Consider the following 20,690-nt stretch of genomic DNA (forward strand, 5'->3'; position numbering starts at 1 on the left):
CACAGCCACTTTCACTTCATTTCAACATTTTCCCATTGAATATCCAGTTTTGGTCAGAAATGCATCATATTACAGTTTCATATTGACTTGAATGTGTTATTTATGTGCATAATGAAATGCTGAGAGTTCCAGAAAGGGCAATTATCAGTTAAAGCGAATTATCAATAATTAAAGCGATTAAACAACTAGGAAAGTTGTAGAAAAGGCAGTTAAAGAGGTGATTCATGCGTGCTGCTGATAACTGTGTGTGCGTTGCCATGTTTTATGTTGATCTTTTTTACAGCCTGATATCAGTGATGCTAATTTTTTGTTCTTCCTCTATTTTGAACCCAGCGGCTGGTGAGTTTTTCTCTGGGAGATGAGGGCGTGGATACTGTTGAAGAGGCTCTTTCACAGATTGCACTTCTTGTTGATTATTATCGGCTGTCCAGTGCCGAGGTGATGCTAGAGGTCCAGACCAACAAAGTCATCCTGAGAGACAGACACAACCAGGTAAGAATGCAACACGGAACAGAGCGACTGATGGCAAAGAACGCAAAAGAAAGAAACAAGCATGGTCCAAAAGTCTTTAGGGCTTCAGTTGTGCATGCATTTATCATATGCAACAGATAATATGAATGGAATGCGATGCAAGTCTCTTTGGGTAAAAGTATCTGCCAAATGCATAAATGTAAAATGTTCTTGCAAATCCACAAAAAAAAACACCAGCTGATTAAAAGACTGAGATTTCAAAACATGACCTAATGCGACAAAATTGAGTGTCACTCAATAGCCTAAGGATCACTGAATATTTGTGATTTTTTTTTGTTAAAACTAATGATGAATGTGTTGATTGCTCCATGACTGACCATTGATGAGGAACTGGAGGAGTTTGCCATGTGGTCTCTTCTCCGCTGCGACTGCGTAAATTCCCCATCTCTCCGTGATCCAGCTCTTCTCCTGCTGGTGTGCCAGAGCTGCGCCCAGAAGAGGCCGAGTGTGTATTTCTTCAGCTGTGCGTCTGTCAAAGTGAGACATGTTTCAATCCAGCAGCCAATCCTTGATTCAGGTGATACTGCTGTGTTTCTCCAAGCAGAGCTCCACCTCTAAGATGACATCACTGTCTACCTGTTTGCACATTTCAGGCGGAGCACATAAGAGATTACATCAAACGAGTTGTGTCGCATTACTCAATAAGAGCAAACAGGTACGGATCTTTACAGTCGGGTGATGTTGTCATTTCCACTGTGCTAGCAACCAAGACAGAGAGAGGGACGAGAACCTGTTATCGGGCAGATAAACCGGTTTAACCAGTTTCTAAATAGCTTACGAAGGTGTGACTGAGAGTACAGGGAGAGAGGCGGAGAGACTGGGTTTCCAAGGGAAATAAAGATTCATTCGACCTCGGCTGCTTTAGGACTTAACACTTACTAACAGGACTGCAGTCAGGTACAGTGTGTTATCTTTATCTGCTCTACATGCGCTTATCAGTTTCAGAGAATGAGATCGAATCTGTGTGTGTGTGTGTGTGCGTTTCACAGCGAGAGACATGTTGAACTAACCTCAAGGCATCTCAATGTCAAACTGAATGCCAAACATATTTTCCTGTATTATTTATGAATGAGTGTGTGTTGGTTAACCTAGACTTTGTGCACAGAATTATCACTATAAGTGAGCGAAATCTGATTTAAAAAAAATCTGACATTTTGTGGATGTCTTTTATTTTTAAAAATGCTAAAGGTTTTCTTTTAGGGTTTGGGATACTGTGTAATCAATATAATTATCCTCATATAAAAACAATTGAAGACTATTGTACGTCATCATTTAATGTACAGCACTCTACTCTGCTTTGTAGTTTTTTAAATACATTTGACTAACTCATTTTCATAGCTTAGTAAATTAACTTAATTCAAAATGGTGTTTAATTAAGTCTTTATTTAAAAGATAATGTCTTATTTTGAAGATAAAAAGCTTTTTGCGATGGGTGTGTTTATGGGCGTATTGTTGGTGACTCATTATCATTGTGTGTTGGCAATTAAACCACATTTCGATTGAAGCACGTGACACTCATCAATAGCGACTGAAATACTGTACTTTTTCCGCTAGACTACAACACGCACTGTCCTTCTGGATAAAGGGTGTGTTGTCATGTGAATGTGTTTGTTTCAGGTTCTCTCAGTCCCGTATGGATATTCAGGGAATTCCGAGCCCTCCGTACACACAAGCCCCAAACCCACCCAATCCCCCTCCACCCTACCCGGGCATCAGAGGTGTGTGTGTGTGTGTGTGTGTGTGTGTGAACTGAGAATCAATACTATCTATACTTTTTATTATGAACAGACTCAGATTAACACACTCTCATTTCTAGCTAACGGACTAGAAAACGGTCAAGCTGATAAGTCATTCCTGAAGGCTCAGATGGAAGTGGTGAGTACATATAAACAAATACACACACACACACATACACATACACACACGCAACTTCAGAGAAGTCTCTTAGGCTCATCAAAGCTGCATTTATTTGATCAAAAATAAATCTCCTTCTTTGTATTAACTCAAATTTTTAATTTCAATGAACTCAAAATTAAGGCAACCTGGCAACTTACTTTTTTAAGTTAAACCAACAGTTTTTTGTCTTCAGTGTCACATGATCTTTCAGAAATCATTCTGATATGCTGATTTGCTGCTCAAGAAACTATTATTATTATTATTATTATTATCAATGTGCTGCTTAATATTTTTCTGGAAACCATAATGCATTTGTCCCCAAAGTATGACTGAATTAGCATGTATTGCTCAGTTAGTTTAGAAGACCGTTGTCCTCGAACGCTCTAGTCGACCTTCAGTTTGACCATTAGCATGAACAACAACGTCACCCTGATATCACTGTTTACATTAACAACAGTTACAAAGATCATCAAGAACCACCAAATTAAAAAACTCTGCATGTCTTTTTTTATTAACCGCCTCTCTCTCTATTTCTAGGATGTGCTTAATCATTGTTTTGATGACATCGAACTGTTCATCGGAAAGCTGCAGCAGTCAGCAGAGGCTCAGATTATCCTCGACCAGAGAAGCAAAAAGAAGAAGAAAAGTCAGAAGAAAAGTGCAGATGGTATGAGTTTATAAGGAGAAATTAAACCTGAGTGCTTATCAAAAGAAAGCTAAAAATAATGTGAATTTCTTAAAGTGATCCCCAAAACACAAGTGAATTGAACCATCTGTAAATGGCCTACTGTAGTGCGCTCTTATCAGTAGATGTGGGCTTGTTATCAGTTCCTGATGGGAAAGCGTTGTGTTAAGGACCGTCAGCAGGATTCACTCTTCATATTCTCAATCAGAACAATATACCTGCATCATCTTAAACAAATATGCATTTGTTCCAGGAACATAATGTACTTGGAAATCTTCTCTTACACGTTTCCTTTTATTTTGTTGAAATAAAACGTTTCCTTTTATTTTGTTGTAGCGCACATGATCCGTGTTTTAGAGAGTTTGTTGTGCGTTTCTGTTTTGTAGAGGATCTTCTCTCGGCTAAAGCCAAACCGCCTTCTGAGAAAGAGTTCGCTGACGCTTTTCAGAAATTCAAATACATCTTCAGCCTGTTGGTGAGTCATGAATTTTTATGTCAATATAAAATAATAAGTTCAGAACATCTTTTGCCGTGTAAATTAATTAATTAATTATATAAGAATTCATTTTTATTATATATTTGAATGATTTTAAATGATGATTTCATGAATTATTTATTTATTTAATATTTATTATTTCATTATTCATAATAATAGTAATAATAATTTATCATTTAATATATTAAAAAAGATTATATTAAGCATGTTTAATTGTTTCCCAGAAAATTATTTCCCTCTAAAATTATTATTATTATTTTTTAAATATGTATTACAAATATGATTTCTTATTATTATTGATTTCTTATCTAAAAAAGCATTGAAATTAAAAAATAAATATATATATATATATATATATATAGAGAGAGAGAGAGAGAGAGAGAATTTTATATATACATAAAATTATATATATATATATATAGAGAGAGAGAGAGAGAGAGAGAGAGAGAGAGAGTATATATATATATATATATATATATATATATACACAGCCTATATATATATAGAGAGAGAGAGAATTTTATATATAGAGAGAGAGAGATAGAGAGAGTATATATATATATATATATATATACACAGCCTATATACAGTATATATATAGAGAGAGAGAGAATTTTAAATATACATAAAATTATATATATATATAGAGAGAGAGAGAGTATATATATATAATTTTATGTATATGTAAAATTCTCTCTCTCTCTCTCTCTATATATATATATATATATATAATTTTATGTATTTATAAAATTCTCTCTCTCTCTCTCTCTCTCTCTCTCTCACACACATATAAACTATAGTTATTATTTTTATTTTATATTTAATATTTACATTATTAAAATGATTAATGTATTAATTAACAACATTATTTTATACAGTTATTGATTGCTATTTGAAGAGCTCAGTTGTTGAGAAACTGCCGGATACTCATAACCAGGTCATGCGGTAGCATATCTCTCTGTCAGGTTTCAATAAGCACACTGTTTGTTTTACAGGCACGGTTAAAATCCGTCATCACCAATCCGACGTCCGAGGAGCTCGTGCATCACGTCTTCAAACCGCTCGACATGGTGAGTAACGAAAGCTGACTGTGTCTTGAGCAAACGGCAGAGCTTTTAAGGCCTTTGTTGCACTGCATTGTTTCAAGTGTTTCATCAAAAGGGCTTGTACGCTATTGTGCGGAAAGTAAAGTGCACTTAAATGGAGTAATTCACCTTTGTAGATTGTGAGGGCAACAGGAGGTCCTGGTTTTGCTGCGTCCGTGTCCAGCCCAGCGATGACGCAAGGAGCCGTGGCTCTGCTACAGAACAACCTGACGGCACAAGAGAATGCATTATGGGTCTCTTTAGGGCCTAACTGGACACACCAAAAGTACATGATGCAGAATTTAACAAAAATTGGAGATCTGTCCCTTTAATATGTGCAAATGCTGATGTGTGGTTGACTTCATGTAGGTCTGCTCTGCGGAGTCCCGTGGCGCCGTACACACTCGTGTTTCAGGACGGCTGGAAGCCTCCGGGGTCAGACGCCGCAGGCTGGGTCGATCCTGTGGAGTCAGAACACAAACAGGACGCAGAGCTCTCAAAACTAGAGGTAATGTTTTATTCACGTCCGATATGTATTATTGTGTCCAATGACGTACAAGAGTTTGGGGTCGGTTCGATTTTTTTAAACGTTTTTGAAAGAAGTCTCTCCAAGGCTGCATTTATCTGATCAAAAATGTGAAATATTATTAAAATTTAAAATAACTGTTTTCTATCGTAATATATTTTAAAATGTATTTTATTCCTGTGATCAAAGCTGAATTTTCAGCATCATTACTCCAGTCTTCAGTGTCACATGATCCTTCAGAAATCATTCTGATATGATGATTTGATTATTATGAGTGTTGAAAACCGGCTAATATTTTTGTGGAAACCGTGATAAATCTATTTTTTCAGGATTCTTTGATAGGAAGTTCAAGAGAACAGCATTTATTTAAATTAAGAAATCTTTTGTAACATTATATGTGTCTTTACTGTCACTTTTGATCAGTTTTATTTAATGCATCCTTCCTGAATAAAATATTTAAATTCTTTATAAAAAAATCATATTAACCCCAAACTTTTGATGTGTAATATACATGCAGGATAGGCTTCTTTGATTACAGTCTCTTTAAATTAAAATGACTTTTTCTGAGCCGTTTTATTTATTTATAATTCATTTATGCTAACCAAACAGTCAGATGGTGAGGGAGAATTTAAAAACATAATTAACCATGAAGAAAAACAAACACATAAAAACCAATAAATGTGATTTCCTTGTCCATTATTGTGAGTTTATGTTATTTTGCTTACATGTTGAATTGTGTCTGTCACACCCAGCTGACCCCGACTCACGATTCGGACCGTCACACTGCTCCTGTTCAGACTACAGAAGAACTGTAAGTTTGATTCACATCTGAAGAATCATCCAACAAACAAACACACAGACATATACATTATTAATACTTATATCATTAGTGTATAGAATGTGACCAATCAGGGATCAGCTTCACCTTCATCAGAAACCGTAGCTCTGTAGACAGTCAATCACATTAGACAAAGATCAATTTTGGACCAATGTGAGGATCAATATAGGCCAGGGTTTGTTCACACAAATAACAAAAGACTAACAAACAAAAGTTCACTTGTGGCGTCGACTCTCAGGAGTTTCACTTCAGTGTAAATGAAGTACAATGGCTTCAGTGTGAAACAAACCTTCATTCAGTCATTGTCTATTGTCTCTGCTCTTAATGACTCAGAGTTTCTGTCCTTTTTTATCTCAGCAATCAAACGTGATGCTTATTTTGTAACTGCATGTATTTCGTACAGTTTTAATGTACATTTAGTGTAAACATCTCTGTCTCTCTCCCTCAGTGATGACGGTGTGCAAGAGCGCTTGTATCGGTGCAGTTATGATTTTGTTGCGCGGAACAACAGTGAGCTGTCTGTGCTTCAAGGAGAGACGCTAGAGGTCATCAGTGATGTCTGTTGTTTTGATATAAAGACAATTCTAACACTATATAGTACATACTAACCCAATCCCTATCCTAAAGAAAACATATTGCTTTTTTTTTATATAGTTTTTTTATTATTATTTGAGACATCTGGAGATTTTTATTTTATATATACAGTACGTTTATTTATTTTATTCTAAATATACATTTATTTCATGTATGACTTGCCAAATAAAGACATCCTCTCATATATATATATATGATAGATAGATATGTGTGTATATACATACACACATATATATATATATATAATTTATTCATATATATATATATATATATATTTCATGCATGACTTGCCAAATAAAGACATCCTCGAGTATAATTTAATATATTAATAATAATAATATATTTGATATATTTTTTATTTATTTATGGAGACTTTATCTGGGATTTTTATACATTTATTCATGTACATTTATTATTTATATTTTATTATAAATATATATTTATTTCATTTAATGCATGACTTTGTATTTCAAGCATAAATCCCCATTGTACATACATATACATACATACAACACATCTAAGTATTATAATAATACAAATAATCCCTTATTTCCCTGTTTCTCTCTGTCATACAGGTGATTGAGTCATCCAAGCGATGGTGGAAGTGTCGTAATAAGTTTAATGAAGTGGGATTCGTGCCGTTTAACATCCTGGAGCCGGTCACACACATCGACAACCCTATGCTGCAAAAAACCCCAAAGGTACAAACTCACATCGGCCACTTCGACACGTCTCTCTTCTTCTTCTCCTCGTTCTGACATTCACGTCTCTGTTTCAGCCTCCTGCGGCTCCACCGATATCCAACGCCCTTCCCAGCCCGTCCGCCATGACCTCTGACCCCAGACCCCCTCGGCCTCGCAGCATGATTCATGGATCACTGCCGGAGGACACAGAGAAAGGTATGAACACACTATAACAGGAGACCTTCTCACATCAGATCTCTTTAATATCTCCAGTTTCTTCTAAACAGCATTGAGAAAGTCTCCTGCTTCTCAAACCAGTGTTGTTATTATTAACTAAATCGAAAGAACAGCTGAAATAAAATTAAATAGACAGATTAAATTAAGTTAAAGGTTTTAAATTTAAAAAAAAAATTAAAAACAGAAATATTAAGTACTAAAATTACTAAAACTGAAATAAAAATAAATGAAAGCTAAATAGATTTTTTTAAATAAATATTACAATAACACATACAATTACTAAAACTTAAACTAAATTTAAAATGAGAGTATTAAATCTGTTATTTTAGCAATACTGATATAGTATTATAGTTTCTGTTAATATTTTGAATTTATTTTCATATTTTAAAGTTTTAGTAAGTTTGTTGTATGTTCTTGTCATTTATTTATTTATTTATTTATTTATTTAAAATCTCTATATAGCTATAATTAAGTTTTAGTTTGAGTTAATTTAGTACTTCAACTTAAAAATAAGAAATGTTACCTTGGCAAATAGCTGATTATTTTATTTGATTTATTTCACGTAATACAATGTTTTTTATGGTTTGAGTTAATAATAATAACGGTGCTAAGAAACATTAATTCCAAAATATAATTCTAAATATTAATAATTACTCTAACAGTATATGATGCTCACGGTGTTCTCGTGCTCATATTGATCAGCGATGCAGGTGAATGATGAGCTACTGCAACGCTTGACCAGCGGGAAGAATCTGTCTCCTCGACTGACGATTCATCGTTCGACGGACACGTCTGCGCCGCTGGACTACAGCTCCCCGCCGGCAGAGGTGGAAAACTGGCTGCAGAAGAAAGGCTTCAGTGAACCGTGAGTCAGGAATCAGTCAACAATAACAATCAGCCTCTAACACCTGGAAAAAAAACAGACCCCACGTTCATTTAGTAGGATTTTATATTAAAACTATAGTATTTTGCCTATGCATTTATGTTGCATTAGTATTTGATTATTTGTGTGAACAACAAACCCTATATTTGTCCGAAATTGATATTTGTGCAACGTCCTGACTGGTAAAATGTGATTGACTGTCTATAGAGCAACAAAATAGTGAAGCTCATCCCTGATTTGTCACATTCTATAGACTTATAAGTATTAATGCATTTGTCTATATTTGGGATTTTGGTAAGAGATCAATCTCCTTTATTCTAGTTCAGGGGTTCTCAACTGTGCACCTAAATGTCTACTTTCCTGTAGAGTTTAGCTCCAACCCTGATCAAACACACCTGAACAAGATAATCAAGGTTTTCAGGATTATTAGATAGCTACAATCAGGTGAGTTTGATCAAGGTTGAAGCTAAACTCTGCATGAAAGCGTTTACTTTACTAGTTTAATCCATGTTTATGTCATCAGAGCAGCTTGTAGTCTCTGTTTTGAGGTGTTCTATATAATTGTCCAGATATACAGCAGAGTTTAGTCATTGAAGGGCTGTTGTTGGTGTGTGTGTGTGCGCAGGACTGTGCAGTGTCTGCGGGTTCTGAATGGAGCTCAGCTGTTCTCTCTGAATAAAGAAGAGCTGCGTGCTGTTATTCCTGAGGAGGGCGCTAGAGTCTACAGTCAGCTGACCGTACAGAGAGCCCAGATAGAGGTACACCAAACACACGCTTTTACTTCATCTAGGTATCATACGCTTCTGTTGTTTTATATGAAGCTACATATAACGGTTACGGAATAATTCAAACTCTTCTTCTAATTATAAAACGGATAGTTCCGGTCCTTGATTCTGATTGGTTGAGCCGCGTTCGAAGCCGTTGTAAATTACTCAAAACAAACACCTGTGACCGCATTCACATTAGTATTACTGTGCTACTGCCGTTTGTGATTATTTGTTGCTGCATGTGTTGCTTGGCAACCTCTTTGGAACTACATTGCTTGGCGGAGGAATACATGTGTAATTACATTATATTTTTGTTGCTGGTGTTTATTTTATGAATGAAATACATTTTAGAATGAATATTTTTATGGAGTAACCGTTTTATAAAAGCCGTGTTTTACAGTGAATTTAGAACAGCTAAGGGGCGTTGTTAGGCACGGAGCGGAGTTTTTATAAAACGGCTACTCCATCAAAATATTCTTTCTAATATTCATTTAATTCATAAAATAAACATGTTTATTTTAAATATAAACATGTTCTGTTAACTGTTCTAAATTCACTGTAAATCACGGCTTTGCGGGGCTTATTGCTTTAATTTAGAATGCTTTTAAATAACAACATTCTAAATTTAAATTCAAATGTTCTAAAAGGTCTGCCGTAGGTCTCAACCATAGACTGTAAAAAATAGGTCTCAACAAAATCCACTCACTCCTGATGTACAGCATCATTTTGGTCTATTACAATGAAAATAATTGGTACTGAATTAAAGCTTTTAAATTCAAAGTGAAAACATTGGCACTATATAGGCCTACCAATACGTAAATTGATATTTATTCAATGCATTTTTTGAAAATCTGTTTGGTGCCACTCCTTTTGCAGAAATCCCACAGCATACAGTATTAATATTTCTTTAATCTTCTGTATATTGCAGTCAAGATCATTTAAAAAAAAAATAGTTGTCAGTATGTACTGCACAGTGTGAAGTATTGGATCACTAGGCAAAGACTTGAACAAAAGAAAAAAAAAATGCATTAACCACTTGCTTAAACATGGTTCATGGTTCCTAACAGATGTGTTAGTCTAGTGGTAAAGTTTTCATTCAGCATGCATGAGGACCCAGATAAATATCCTAACTTAATATGCAATAATCAACCTAATTAAGAAGCATTAAACACACTGTGTGTCTCTCTCAGGACGCTCACAGAGCCACAGAACTGGAGACGGTGATGGAGAAGCAGAAGATGAAGGTGGATTTGAAACTGGAGAGTGGAACTTTATGAAGATCTATTGAATGCGCACATAGACTAGTGTTCAAATGCACACTCTCTGTCTGTATGATGTATACGTATGAGCCTACTTGCACAAGATCATTTACGTTATTGTAACCTGCTTTGTGGCTTGTTTTATTTTCCCGTTTAACTTTACAGCATGAAATGAGAATTGTAAATCTCCACAATGATGTCTAACATTTAAATTGTCAGTGTAATATGGGTTAATAATATATTCTCAATAAATACATTTAATGCACAAACTATCAAATCCTCTTTCTCCTCAAGAGGGCGGCAGACACCAGTCTATGTAAGACTAACTTTCGTATTGTCCACAGTGATACAGCGGATATATGGATCAACGCTTTTAGGACTTCAGCCTGCACCCTTTGGGTTACCAGAACTAAAATCCACTAACAGAAACGTAATAAAACAGTAATCAATGTACTAAAGGTCCATCAATCTTAACATGCACTTAAACAAGAGCAGTAATAGTGATGCTTAACTAAGCAAATACCACTAATTGTGAAATTAATACTTACGAATCTAACTAGTTTATATGGGCACATTTAGAAATAATTCAAAGTTTTGGTGTTACTTTTGTTGTTCTGGAACTTCAACCAAAAATCTTTGCCAAAGCAAATGCAAGTATTGCGCCATTGCTTAGTCAGCTATACTACAAATTTACATTCATCTGTTTAGTTGCAATAACTTTAAGAACGAAAATACTCGAGTGGAATAATTATAAATCTCTAATCTAAATGCAATCTTCAACCAAATAAGTTCACATGAACTAGTAGCCTATCTGCTGTTGTAACCACTAAAAAGTATAATAGAATCCCAACTTACTCTTTTATAAGGATACAATCTTTCCCACATTGAACACACACAAATATTTTATATTCTCTCTCTCTCTCTCTCTCTCTCTCTCTCTCTCTCTCTCTCTCTCTCTCTCTCTCTCTCTCTCTCTCTGTGTGTGTGTCAGCAGCTGCTCGGGTGTCGTGTCAGGTGAGGAGAGGAATGTGAGTTTGTATGTTTGATTAAGACAGCTGCAGAGTTTATGCGCGAGATTCATTAGCTAATTAAACCCACATTATGATTTCACCAACACTGAACCTGTGCAAACATGAGTTTGATGTTCTAGGCCCGAAACACGACACGAGACTGTGATGTGGATGTACCTAGAGAGAGCGGTCCGTTAGCATTCGGTCATCAATGGCTTACTGAACTGATGATGAGCGCTTTCGAAGCCTCGAAATATTGCGAATCTTTTGTTTCGAATCAGTGGTTCAGAGCTTGTATTTTTATTTTTTTTATTTTTTGGAGCTTGTACAACAAAAGATGCTTCATTACGTCATACTGATTCGAACTTTGATTTTGAAACATAAAAAAAAAAAAAAAAATAAATAAAAACATTTTAAAACATTTTTTAAAAAATCTGATGAGGCCATGAAGTTTAATACTTGCATAAAACAAAAGGAGACTCATATAGACCAAGCCCAGTCTAAAACACAAAACAAGCACTATACATTAATTAAATAACATACATTTTACAGAACCCCCATTATTAATGGTATTTATTTATTTGTAGATAGATGACATTTAATATTAATTGCACTTTCATGGAAACATTTGCTATAGTTTTGTAATATAGATGTTTGGTCTGATATTCGCTTGACCAGCAGGTGTCGCCAGCCTGTGGTGTTTCAAACGCTTCGAAAGAGGGAAACAATTTGCAAAGCAATTAGTTTAATTGATTCAGTTTAGAAAAGCTTGCTTCATCCAATCACTTTAGGGTGTCGTTACAACATCTACCTGCATCTAACCATCATGCATCTAAATCTAACCATCCTAACCTTAACTTGGGTTTCACATTTTCGTTTTGTTGCTTTATGAAAAAAATGAGTTTACAGCATGATTCAGAACTCATATAGGTATTTAACCTGAGTGCAAACATGTAGACAGTTTCACATGCCCAGCAAGATTCAAAATGTTAACCAAAACCATAAGTTGTGATAGTTCTTTCTTCTCTATTATGATGTATATCTGAGTGAAATGGCTTCTCGAACAAGAAAAAATGTAGGACAGGACTCTATTTTGTCCATCAGAAATTGATTGTATGGTCGTGGTTTGCTATTGGTGGATCTCATGTGAGTGACAGGTTGTCCCGCCCTCGCGTCATCAGAAGAGAAGCTGCAGGAGGGAGAGGAACTTATTTTGATTAAAGATTATGAGGGCACATTCATTAAAAAACATCACAAACGATGAGTCTAATTTATCGAATTAAAATCATTAGAATCTAAAAACACTTCTTTGAACATGTTTACTTATTTTTTTTATTTAATTTTTACTTTATTTTTAAATTTATTTTTACATTTTGATTCTTCAATTAATTGATGCATGGATATATGTATATGTATGTAAGTATTTGAGATTTTGTTGATTTTAACATTTTTATTTATTTGCATTTTGTATTGAAAGTATTTAATTTGTTAAACAAGTTCTGCTCATTTCTAATGTGCAAGTTTCTATCTTGTTTTGCCTCATTTGTATTGGGGTAGCACTTTATTTTACAGTTCTGTTCCCCATGTACATACTATGTAGTCATTATAATAACTGGGTAATAACTAGGTACTAACCCTAAACCTAACCTTATAACCATGTGGTTACCAAGTGCTTTCAAGTACAGTGTAAAGTAAATACACGCAAGTGTAGGCTACATACTGTAAAATAAAGTGAAGAATGCAGCATTGTTGTTGAATTGCATTCTGACACATTTCAGAACACGATGCATGAAATGGAGTTTGTGTAGAAGCGTTTGCTTCATATGTTCTTGAGTAGAGCGACATCCAGATTTCCAGGCCTACGCTTATAGTTTCTCTTCACAAACTAAAGTCCCCCCCCCCCCGCCTCCCTCCCTCATATCCTGACTGGGAGATGCTCACTGCACCTGTTCAAGGTTTGTATTGGTTGATGAGAAATACTCTAGTATGTGTGTGTGTCAATATCCAGACTGGATGTTTCACATGAGAGCAAGAAGATGACCTCTGACCTTTGATCTCTGAGGAGTTCGTGTTTCTGTTGAGTCCCTCAGGTTCTCACGGCCCCTGCAGGTGAACATCATTTCAAACACATTCCAGGATCCTGCACCTGCAGCCCGCGCCGTGTGTGTGTGTGTGCGCGCGCGTCACTCAGCAAGCCGTGATAACAACACAAAGCCTCTTTGGATCCGACCGCTCACTCCGACACCAGTCACAGAGAAGATGATGAAAATTCCGTCACAACATCTTCTCTTTTCAGCCTCTCCATCTGTTTTCCTCCGACACAGAGAAAAGCGAGGGCGGAATAATGAGAAAAATACTAACGGGATAACGCACTGGATTTTGGACAGCCATCTGACACGCTCCAGAAATGTTAATTCTAGCAGAACATCACAAACATTCCACTGGAACATCAGAAACATTCCAATGGAATATCGGGAACATTTTACTGGAAATACACTGTCTTCACCTCAACATTTTCCACCAAAACATCACCAAGAGTTCATTGGAAAACTGCTTGTATATTAGAATTACTATAGTGAATGTAAAGGAAAACATGGCGCTAGCTCTTTAGAATAGACATATTAAAGTGAATGCGCTTTGTTAATGCAAATGTTTTTTTATAGATAGCAAATGATTATTTCAATAGAATAACCAAAACCTTAAAAGAAAATATTTAACTTTTTTATATATAAAATAAAACAATATATAAATAAATAAAAACCATCATAATCAATAAATAATATAACAAACATACTTTAACTGCAAAAGTATAAACTGCAATAGTATTCCATATGAGAATTATCACTTTGAAAGTGAAGCAAAACCCTTTACACACGTTTACTTATCTGCGTAAATGAGGACATGCCGTAAATTCAGTGTTTTTATATATAAATGGGTTATTATTACTAGAAACTAGCTCAAGTCCTAATAGAAAACTTTTTCACTTTTATTTAAAAATATGCATAAAATATTAAATACATAAAAAGGTAAAATATTATTTAAAAAATATATATATTTTATTGAATTATACATTTTTCAAATTAAGGATGTCCCTGGATCTTCCCTAAAAAAGCTTAGTTAACTTTTGGAGACAGATATATAGTTTGATCCCCTAACTATAGATAAGTAACTCCTCTCTCTCTCACTCACACACACACACACACACACACACACACACACACTGGGTGGTCTGGACAATGAAGACAGTGTGTGTATGTGTGTGTGCATCTTTGATCATGGTGTGTGTGTGTTTGAAAAGTTTTAGGATCATAATCAGTGAACTAAAATGCTTCTTATTTTAAATTAGGCAAGACTTAAACTCAGACTCCACCTAACAAGCCCAATGGGAATACATGAGGAATGTGTGTGTGTGTGTGTGTGTGTGTGTGTGTGTGTGTGTGTGTGTGTGTGTGTGTGTGTGTGTGTGTGTGTCTGGCAGACTTGCCTCTTTTCTTGGCAAAGGAAATGAGGAGCTAAAAATTGATTTCATGCTGTAGAAAGAGCGCTGTAGAGAATGATGAGAGAGGGAGAGAGCCACCTGACCGCTTGATGGATGGTGTGTATGTAGACAATGCCTCACACATACGCGCTCGGGGTTTGAACGAGCTGTCTGCCGCTCTTAAAGCCTTTTGTTGCAGTTCTTCTGTCTGTCCTTCAGATTGTCCAGATTGTTTTCCCATAGCACCGTGGAAGCTCCGCCCCCTGGGCGCCATGGAGACGCGGCTTTGCATCCCCAGAAGACTCTGAACGCACGGATGGACTTTGCTTTGTGAAGACATGAGAATGCAACTTTAAATAATTACTACTGAAAGCACACTGGTCAGGTGTGGGCGCAGAGAAAAATAATCCAAAGCATCGTCAAAATCTACTTCTTAATACATTTTCATAAGGTTACTGTGAACAATTCCATCAGTGCATGTTATTCTAAAGAGAAAACATAATGATTTAATAATAATAATAATAACAATTCTTCAAAATATACTTAATAAACCCCTGAAACAACTTTCCTTTTTATATCTGACGTCATCAGTCACCTTCATATGGATGCTTGTCAACATCCCGTTTTCTCATCGACCATCCTGTTTTATTCAGATAGATAGATAGATAGATAGATAGATAGATAGATAGATAGATAGATAGATAGATAGATAGATAGATAGATAGATAGATAGATAGATAGATAGATAGATAGATAGATAGAGACAGACGGACAGATAGATAGACAGATTATTAAGGTATCCTAGGTGGTTGCTAGGGTGTTGCTATGCAGTTGCCAGGGTGTTCTAGGTGATTGCTAGGGTGTTCTGGGTGGTTGTTGGGCAGTTAATGAGCACACAGTCCACAACACGAAAATACGTAAAAACAGAGTAAATCTCAAACTCATAATCAAACTGTATCTCTGTATCTCGAACTGAATTTCAGACTGCACTCAGAGTTGTGAGTCTCCTCGGGTTTGTCTCGGTGTTTAGTTCATTCTTCTTGGCAGAATGAAAAACTCTCCATCAGGTTGGAAGGAAACTTAAGTTCTTCTACAGATGCTCAGTTGGACTGAACTCAGCACTGGGACATTAATCCTTTGGTTTTGAGCGACTCTCACGCAAGTTTTATGGCATGTTGTGGGTCATTGTCATGCTGAAAGATCATCTCAGTCCCATGGACGGCATGTTACAGCTTCAATCTTTTTTCCTGCTGTCTTTATGAGTTTTCCAGTGCTTGCCACAGTAAAGAATGTTACCACCACCAGGTCTGACTGTATAGAAGGTTTTCCTGCGGTCGGCTTATGCCAAACATCGTGCTAAACATCGAGAACCAAATTTGGTCTTATCGGAGCGTAGAATCTTCCTCCGAACTGTCCAAAGAGTGTTTTGCGTGCATTTGGGCCGAACACCAGCTGAGATGTGATACAAGTCTGTTTGAAACAAATTCCTTCAAACGTGCCGAGCAAATTGAAAAAAGAAGAAATGGAAGGTTCTGGAATTGCCAAGTCAAATCCCAGACGCTGTGGGGGAAACTGAGGCAGGCAGAACACGCAAGCAAACCTCTAACATAGCACAGCACTTCAAAGCAACACACAACACACAGCGCATCTCGGAGAAACACACACACCGTAAAAAAAAACTCGCTTTAATTTGAAGCACCTGTGAGCTGTTTAATCGCTCACCGCAAGACTCTCTCTTTTACCAGTGTGACCCATGTACCGAAGCTGGTATTTATAAGAAATATTCCAGGTTAAATAGAACTTAAGCTCTAGATAATGTTGACTCGATCCCTGAGTTTGTAAAAACAAAGAAAAAATAAAGCACTTGCAATGGAAGCCTATAAGCAATAAATTTGTTAAAATTTAGTCCTGAATTGATTTTTGTATAGCTTTTTTGGAAGAGTTGGGCTATATGTTAAAGCCCAATTTTATGTTAAAGGGATGGTGTAATGCCCTTTTCACAAGATGTAAAATTGATATCCCCAGAGTGTGTGTGTGAAGTTTCAGCTCAAAATAATGATTTGACTTTTCTAACTTTAGTCAGTGTGTAATGTTGCGCATAAACAACATCTGCAAAGTTACGACGCTCAAAGTTCAAAGCAAAGGGAGATATTTTCTTTTACAGAAATCGCTTTTTAAGGACTACAACAAACGGCTGGTAGAGACTACACCACATTCCTCCCGGGTTAATGACATCACCAACCCTAGAATTTACATAAACCCCGCCCCTGAACACGATTTATAGATTATCAAGACAGAATATGCTAATCAATGACTAGAAGATAACTACACATAAGCTACATAAATTCATCAATTACCCATTCAGAAATGTTGTCACTTCTTCTAGAGTCTCTCCATCATCGTCTGACTCTGGTTTGAACATAAAAGGCTAAGGGCCCTATCTTGCACCCAGCGCAATTGACTTTGTACAGTGACGCATGTATCATTCCTATTTTGCACCCTTGCAAAGCGCGCTTTTCCCTCCACAGACGCACGTCGCTAAACTAGGGAATGAACTTGCGCTCCCTGGGCTGTTCAGCGCAAGAAAGGAGGCGTGTTCCGGCGCAAACGTTCCTTCATGCTATTTTGCAGGTTTAGAAAACAATTGCGCCACTAACCAGGAAAAAATAGTTTAAAGTCAGTGGCGCGTTGCGCATGTCATTCATATGCTATTTTAAGGGCGCATACTTGGCCATAATCAATGTAGCGTGTGCACAACGCGCATACACTTTGATTCTCTCATCTACACAGAAGCAGCAGTTTTCATTTTTTGCAAATCATACATTATTTCGATAGATAGATAGATAGATAGATAGATAGATAGATAGATAGATAGATAGATAGATAGATAGATAGATAGATAGATAGATAGATAGATAGATAGATAGATAGATAGATAGATAGATAGATAGATAGATAGACAATTTATTATAAAAGCATACATCTAGCTTACACATTTACCCAAATTATCATACGCCTGTTTAACCGAAGTTAATTTGGGTGTGTTTCTCCATCCCCAACGTCCCTGACGAGAGCGTTGCTCTCCTCGGCTGTGAACCGCTCCTGGTGTGCGTCTGGCAAATCCGCCGTTACAATAGGAATCCGCTTTAGAAAAAGCGCGCCTGCTCTTAAAGGGAATGTGAGATGATGCTCTGATTGGTTTATTTCACGTTACGCCAAAACCACACCCATGAATAATGAAGCTACTTCAGACCAACCCATTTTAGATTTGCGCCTGGCGCAAGAGTCATTTATCCCGCCGGGAAAATAGCAACAGCGCCAAGACCCGCCCACAAAGTTACTTGCGCTTTGCGCTTTGACACTTGCGTTTCAGATCGTTAAAATAGGGCCCTAAAAGTTTTTGAAATTTCAGTGCATGTCTGTGTGAGGTAAAAAGACATGAGCTGTTGAAGCTCCGCCCCCTGTGTCGGGAGCAGCAGCTCATTTGCATTTAAAGGAACAGACACAAAACAGTGCGTTTTTGCTCACCCTCAAAAAGTGACAACTTTAACATGATATATAAAAATATCTGTGGGGTATTCTGAGCTAAAACTTCACATACGGGACATCAAAGACTTAATTTACATCTTGTGAAAAGGGCATTACACCACCCCTTTAAACTGGGATACAAGAAAATGTGTCCTCAAATCCTTAAGTTTGACATGGGGCCAGTTGCATAGACTAAAAATAGCCATTATGTTACGACTGTGTCTTTGGTACTAGTATGACCAACTACTAGAGATTAGTCAGTCTTATACTTTTTGGTTTCAAATTAGACCAATCTTCTTTTTATGTAGCCTAACTGACTAATGGACATAAAAAAATATGATGACTAACTTGTAAGACTAGTACTAGCAGTTTATGCAACTGGCCCCTTATGTAATGTAAATCTTTGTTTCTGTAATTCAACTTCTTTATAAAACTCAGATTTTAGCTCCTTGCCTACTTTTGTTTGATCTAAAGCCAGAACAAAACATGAAAACGGTGAGTAAAATAGCTACACATGCGAGACATGGTTTCAAGGGTCCTCGCGTCTCTTTCACTAATAGTGTTGAGGTGATTAGAGCCGCATGCTGTCTCTCTTCACCAGCTAATGAGATACGCGAACTCGGGATGGAGAGAGACTAAATTTCTAATTGTAGTACCTCAGCGTTAGTGTGTGTGTGCTTTGGTAATCCTCAAGACGTGGTTTAATTGATTCGTGTTGAAATAAAGGATGAAGTTTCCAATTTAAACCCGGTAACTTGAGAGAGAGAGAGAGAGAGAGAGAGAGAGAGAGAGAGAGAGAGAGAGAGAGAGAGAGAGAGAGAGAGAGAGAGAGAGAGAGAGAGAGAGAGAGAGAGAGAGAGAGTGAGAGAGAGAGAGAGAGAGAGAGAGAGATTGGGTTGGTATGTGTGGAAGTTCTTGTATCACAACCCCAAAAACTGTCGGTGTGTAATGACAGAGGTTAAAGAAGAGAGAAGCCTGTTAAGAGAAAAACCCTAAAAATACATGAGTGGAAATTTGCTGCCGTCGTCTTCATGCTACAGACCTTTGTGTTCTCATTCAACTCCAGCAAACTCAGACTAATGAACTTACTGAGATGATGTTACAGCACTTTGAGGGGCTATTTCACCTTAAATGCTTGGCTTTTAGCAGGCGCTTTGTATCTTAAATGACCTACAGTACGCTAATTGCAGGTTCTGTCCCTCTGGAGCGGCCTGGAGTTAAATGTCTTGCTGAAGGGTACAATGGTGACAGAGAGCGATTGTAATCTATGTTACTCTCCAGGTCCTGGGTCGCCCCTGTATACTTGGATGTGAAACCGCAACCTTTGTGTGTGCAGCCCAGATCCTGAACTTGGCACACATATACTGTACACTCTTCAAAAGAAAGGCTCCAAGTAGATTTGCATTTCCTCAAGGAAATAGCAGTGGACGCAGCGTAGAGAAAGAACAGTGTCGTGGCATTAGGTTTTAGGCTTTGGTTCTGTGCAAATGAAACGAGCGCATCAGAGCGACCTCGGGCCTGAAACATGCGCTACATATGAACACAAACGCACCGGCTCTATTTGACGTGCTCATAACGCTATTCAATTCATGCGTTAGACATGAGCTTACATCTGACCTTAAACTTGCAGTTGTCACAACACTCAACATGCATCTTGTTTTCCGTTAGTAATGCAAGACACAATACCAACCAAAATCCTGTAAAAATAAACAAAACAATACAATGAATTAATTTTATAAAATATTACATTATATAAAAAATATTCTTAATGAGTATTTTCTAGTTTATTTCAGTTTAAATAAAAATCCATAAAAAATATATATATAATTGACTCTCGATTATCGATTTATATAAACGAGCCAAAAACAAGTGATGTTAGATGTTAAAAACAAGTGATTTTAAGACCAAATGCAATTATATTAAAAAAGATACATTCTCTGAAACCAGGTGTTAATATCTTCTGCAGAGTTTCATCTTTTTTTCAGGATTTTTAGATATATTTACTGGGAAACAAGTAAAAAAATATATATTTTAAAAGAAAAATCCACAAAAGTTCCACGAATAAATGAACCTATGTTCTGATGTTTTAAAGCCAAAACACTAATTTGAGCAACATCTAATGAAAAAAAGAAGAAAAAAAATTATCTTCCAAGCAATTCAACAATGATGTACAGCCGAAAAGGGTTTTTGATCG

At 36.5% G+C, this 20,690-nt stretch overlaps 1 protein-coding gene, 1 long non-coding RNA gene and 1 gene segment (V, D, J or C); 1 reads left to right on the top strand and 2 right to left on the bottom strand.

The window, feature by feature from the left end:
* LOC308682903 (Ig kappa chain V region 4135-like) overlaps positions 1-20,690 on the bottom strand; it is a 1,009,768-nt gene that overhangs the window by 300,131 nt on the left and 688,947 nt on the right.
* On the top strand, positions 1,329-10,746 carry eps8l1b (EPS8 signaling adaptor L1b). Of its 2 annotated transcripts, none has more exons than XM_081352479.1 (15): positions 1,329-1,428; positions 2,149-2,249; positions 2,348-2,406; positions 2,965-3,094; positions 3,499-3,587; positions 4,604-4,678; positions 4,831-4,979; positions 5,063-5,201; positions 5,972-6,030; positions 6,506-6,614; positions 7,227-7,352; positions 7,430-7,550; positions 8,274-8,436; positions 9,080-9,212; positions 10,412-10,746. In XM_081352479.1, exons 2-15 carry the CDS (start codon positions 2,165-2,167, stop codon positions 10,496-10,498), a joined length of 1,524 nt encoding a protein of 507 aa, XP_081208605.1. In that variant the 5' UTR covers positions 1,329-1,428; positions 2,149-2,164; the 3' UTR covers positions 10,499-10,746. The 2 variants fall into 2 exon arrangements, with proteins under 2 accessions (XP_081208605.1, XP_081208606.1); XM_081352480.1 differs by having other exon boundaries at positions 6,506-6,602.
* Positions 7,017-8,836, bottom strand: LOC308682641. Its single transcript, XR_014029175.1, has 3 exons — positions 8,594-8,836; positions 8,248-8,479; positions 7,017-7,528 (listed from the first exon to the last, which is right to left on the bottom strand). It is a non-coding gene; the product is annotated as an uncharacterized lncRNA (long non-coding RNA).

The sequence above is a fragment of the Scardinius erythrophthalmus genome (assembly GCF_964197995.2).
Source record: "Scardinius erythrophthalmus genome assembly, chromosome: 22".
Taxonomy (NCBI): Eukaryota; Metazoa; Chordata; class Actinopteri; order Cypriniformes; family Leuciscidae; genus Scardinius; species Scardinius erythrophthalmus.